The sequence below is a fragment of the Vigna unguiculata genome, chromosome 5, assembly GCF_037176805.1.
Source record: "Vigna unguiculata cultivar grain cowpea cultivar isolate G323 ecotype 2 chromosome 5, ASM3717680v1, whole genome shotgun sequence".
NCBI classification, from domain to species: Eukaryota; Viridiplantae; Streptophyta; class Magnoliopsida; order Fabales; family Fabaceae; genus Vigna; species Vigna unguiculata.
Genome location: NC_140796.1, coordinates 19,442,347 through 19,447,462, shown reverse-complemented (window position 1 = coordinate 19,447,462; position 5,116 = coordinate 19,442,347). Strand labels below are relative to the sequence as shown.

General features: G+C 34.9%; 1 protein-coding gene across 1 annotated transcript; it reads right to left on the bottom strand.

Annotated features, from left to right (window-relative positions):
* Positions 1–4,044: 4,044 nt before the first annotated feature.
* On the bottom strand, positions 4,045–4,851 carry LOC114184274 (kunitz-type trypsin inhibitor KTI1-like). The gene has a single exon (XM_028071562.2). The coding sequence runs from the start codon at positions 4,796–4,798 to the stop codon at positions 4,163–4,165; it is 636 nt and encodes a 211-aa protein (XP_027927363.1). The 5' UTR covers positions 4,799–4,851; the 3' UTR covers positions 4,045–4,162.
* Positions 4,852–5,116: the final 265 nt, after the last annotated feature.

Below are 5,116 nucleotides of genomic sequence, written 5' to 3'. Positions count from 1 at the left end.
CTACTTCTCTTCCTCTTCCTTTTTCTTTTTTTTCTCTTCCTCTTCCTCATTCTTCTTCTCTTCTTCTTTACTTATTCTCACTTGTCTCCTCTTAATAGGCTAAAAAAATTTAAACTTTACAAGAAATTTGTCGCTCATTTTTCTAAGGAATTTACCAACAAAAACATTTGTCGATAATAGGAATTACAAATTATTGAAGAATTTAATAACGGAAGAGACCGATGAAAATATAACCGATTGAAATATCCATCAGTAGTATAATTTCTAATTTATCGACTGATCACACTGAAAGGATTTACCAACAAATTCGTTATCGGCAAAAATATCTATTGTTAATTTAAATTCTAAAATATTCGTCAGTAACATGTATCGATAAATTTAAATTCTACAATTATAGATACATTTTAATTCTAAAACATAGTACCATGAGTCAATTAAACTAATATACCCATCCTCAATTTGGTCCTTAATTACCCAAAATTATCAACTTACAACATAACAAAAATGATCAAGAAAACAATCAACAATACTATGGATGATAAAAAATCAGAGAAATTTTTCACATGATCGACTTGACAAATCACAATAGAATAAAACAATCAACTTAAATAGATAACTTTCCTTAGTTAACTTTGAGCTACTTTCTTAAAAGGTTCCATAAACTCTATCTCATATAGGATACTTTACCTGTATAAAGAAAACTCAAATTAAGGAAATACACCTAAGCAATCCTACTCAAAATCTTAAGCCCCTTTTGACACATGTAGTAACCCAACACCCCAATGCAATAAATTTCTCAAAGAGACTCATGAAAAGGATAAAAGATGACACTGCAAAATAATCCTCAATTAGAAACCAATTTTAGAAATAAAAAATAGTTAGTCATTATAGTGACCAATTTATATACTCATTTACAAAATTAAAAAGTATTGGTTACTAAAATAGTCACAATTATAAATATAAATTATAATTAGTCACTAAATTGATTACTAATTAATTAGAGACTAATTTAGAAACTAATTGATTTTGGTAGCCAAAACCTAGATAGCTAATTTTTAGTGACTAATTTTCTTTGGTAACCAAAACCATGACACCTAAATTTAAAGACCAATTTATTGACCAATTATAATTTTGCATTCATAATAGTCACTATTTTAGTACCCAATAATTTTTAGTTTTGTAAATTGGTATATATATTGGTCACAATAGTTACTAATGATTATTGGTCACTAAAATTAATCAATATTTAAAAGTTTTTGCGTATTGTGAAGTTACACTGATTTTCAGATTTTGATGGGTAAGATTGTAGTAGTCTATGCATGTACTCCTATAGTGCACTCCGATTTCAAACACATAAATTAAATTGAAGAGAAAAAAATGGAACACTTTTAAAGAAATGATAACTTTATAAAATGAAATTCAATTCACTTATTTTTTGTTTATAACTTGAGTTTTATAATAAAATAATTGAATTTCACTTATAAATTTCTACTATTATTTTTGTAAGGCCCAGTTATTTTGCCCCAATATTTTAGGGTTATCTTAAGCCAGTTGGGCCTAAAGGCTGGCCCATAGGGTGCCAAGGCTCCTAAAGTAGCCAAGGTCTCTCATTCAACTCTCACTTTGCAAACATCCCCTTCTCATACGCTCTTTCTTTCTTTTCAGAAGCTCTGCTAGGATTTAACCACAATCTTGGTCACGTAACTCAACCTCGTTTTTCTACTCCATGTAAGTATCTTCCCATCTCATACTTGTTCCCTTTAATCACCCTTCGTATTTCCAGTCAGGGTTTCATAGTAACCCCATTTCGGTTCTATTTCGTTATTTTTCCAGCTCATTATTTTGTTCCTAGAGCTGTCGTGCTCCATTGTTCAGAGTTGAGGCCTTTTCTAGCTACTTCCAGGTAAGGGAAGCTAGGGATTTCTTGTTTGATTCGATTCTTGCTTATTTTGCCATTGTTTCCATGATTGTATGATTGATGTGCTACTATAAATGTTTTGATGGAATGGTATTGTTGTTTGGGTATGAGTATATGGCTATTGCAGGGAGGACAGTTGCGAGACCTAACGTTTTCGCCCAAACGACCTTGTCCCGCCTAGGCGAGACTTGTAGGAACAGGTCCAAGTTCGCACTCGAGCTCTCGCTCAGGTGGAGAGCTCTCGTTTTCAGCGAGGTACTATCTCGCTTAGGCGAGAGAAGCTCGCCTAAGCAAGAACGCATGGGAACTTGAGGCACGTCATTGTAGTTGTAGCCCAAGCGAGGAACCTCACCTTTGGGTGAGGGGTGGCCTCGCTCAAGCGAGGAGGGCTCGCCTAAGCGAGAACTCACGAGTCTTGCAGGGCTCTCTGTTAATAGTCTTGCCTAAGCGAGAACCTGTAGCTTGAGCGAAAGACCTCTTTCGCGTGAGCAAGGGTCCCTAGCTTGAGCGAGACTAGCGCGGGGATTGCTCCATGATTATTCTTTCTATGCTTTTGGGTTGTTGATTGTGAGCTTGGTTTAGATTTCCTTAATTGAAGTATGAAGCATATGAATATGCATGAGTGAAATGGTTTATGGGTTGTGAATGATAAGTTTAATATGATCCTGGCATGCGATTTTTACGGAATGGTTGGTTATCAAAATGGCATGGTTTTGGCATTATAAATGATTCTATATTGGTTTATGGAAACATGATGATGGTTTGGTTAGACGTAATCCCACGATAGTTTCGTTGTGGTGCCTCATTGGTTAGGGCGTAATTCCATGAGCCTCTAGGTGAGACCTCCTGGTGATGCCTCAGTTGGTCGAGACGTAATTCCATGACCCCTATTAGTGGGAGTTCATGGTGGTTCCCCATCTATATAATTTAGTAAGGATTCTAGGTAAGAATTGTATCCTGACACTCTAAAGAGTCAGTTAGTCTCACATAGAGCGTACTAACTCTAGTGGTGAGAGTAGCAGGAGGCTTGAAACCCATTAAGGGCTAACCTTGTGTGTGGGGGATGAGATATTGGAACAATTAGCTCGGTAGAGCAGTAAAAGCCATCGCAAGTGCAAACATTCGCTGAATCCGACTAATTATATGTATCCGGATGAGTCATGTTTGAGTTTTAGTGTATTGTTTGCAAGTCATAATATGATGGGTTGACATATGCATCTTGAACTATGAAATTGTATGTAACTGTCTGATAAACCATTTTTCGGCTCTAGCTTACCCTTTCGTTTGTGTATGTTCTGTTTGTGTGGTTTTCTTCTTTTGCGATGATCATGAATTTATTGATGTGAGCAGATGCTAGAAATCCTTGTGATCAACAGGGAGATGGTGATTCTGCTGCATAGCTTGTCTAGGCTGGATTTCGTTTAATTGGACTTTCTCTCAGGGTTACGACCCATGTATTGACTTGTCTTTTAACTCTCAATTTGATTACTGTTGAACTTTATATCTTGTCTTGTTTTGGCATCGTAGTGTATCTTAGATATTGTAAGGAGTAATGTTTATACTCCAGGATCTTGTCTCTATATTATCTGTGTGACATGTCATTTAATTAAGGTATTTATTCAAATGGGGTGTTACAATTTTATTTATATTATATTTATAAGTATATATTATATATAAAGAAGATTATTTTATTTGTGTCCACAATTATTACTTTTATTTTTACCTTTTATAATATTCATTTTTTTAAAGACTAATAGTTATTTTTACATATTTTCTACAAAATTATTTTAATAGTTATTTTCTTTTTTTTTTCTCCATTTATCAACAAATTTTTTTCTTTAATCGATTCATTCTACTTTGCTCTTAATAAATATAATTTTTCTTTATATATTAATTAAATAACATTACAATATTATTATCTGTTAATATAAAATTATATATATTTAAAAAATAGATTCGTATAGGAAATAGTTTCTATTTGTCCCTCATAACGATAATAATAATTGTTGTGGTGGAAGTTTATTTCAGTAATTGTTTTTTTTTAAATAAGTATATAAAATTAAGAAAAAAAAACTATAAATTAAATTAAAATGAATCGCGTAACATAGTACTGTGCGCGGAAGACATAAACTTAAATTATTTAATTTAGTCATATGCAATTATTTATTGAAGAAAGTGGTTCCATTTTTTCTTGTTGTCTCTCACTATGAGAAACTGCACATGACTTCATAGGGGTAGTGGTAGTCACGCAGATGCATATGCAGATGCAGTTGCAGGTAAAGCATATATAGCTCTCTGAAACCGAATCCACAAGGCACCCTTCTTACTCTGAGTCACCACCAAACGCCTGGTTCCTGTAGCATCAATCTGAATTCCAACATAGCCACAAGAAGAACCATTATCAGGACAGAACAAGAGGTTGTAGCCCCCAATGTCAACTGTAACGCTCTTAATTTTAAACCTCCCGGGTACTGGGTTGTCGTACCCAGCAAGTTTGATAGAGAGCGTTTCTTCCACACCCTCTTTCACAGCAGTCCACCGAGATGAAGTGGCAGCACACGGGGCTACAAAACGGAACGCAATGTCAACAAGACGACCTTCCTCTATATAAAGGATTTTCAGTGGGGTTGAAATTTCTATGGGTAGGCCGTTAGAGAAAGGACTCGGAACTTGGATAACAGTTAAAGGACAAGTTTCGTTTCCGGTTGCAGCAAATGCTACTCCGCCACCGTTTCCAGTTACTATAACTGGCGTTATAAAGTATGTGCCACCATTTCGAAGAAGATTGCCATCAGTGTCCACCACAATAGCAGTGGCTGAAGGAAGGTATGAGGTGAAGCCACAGAACAGAAAGAGAGAGAACAAGATCGTAAACTTCATTTCTTTGGGAGGGTATTGAAGGATTATCTTCAGTTCGGGTGAACAAACAATGTAGGAAACGTCTATTTAAAGACGTCCTAGTAGAGAAACAGGGACCAGCACAAGATATGTTATAGGTTGAGTAAACAATTTTTCCTCTTTTTATGTGGTTCATGATATTTTACTACAGCGAGCATGAGCAGAATAGGTTAAACGTGGAAAATAAGGATTTTATGAAGACTGCATTGCAAGATTTGTAGAGCAGAACCTTTATCTTAAATCAAGATTTGAAATTAAGGTTTGCATTATCTACTATAGTTTTGTAGTCCGCACATCATA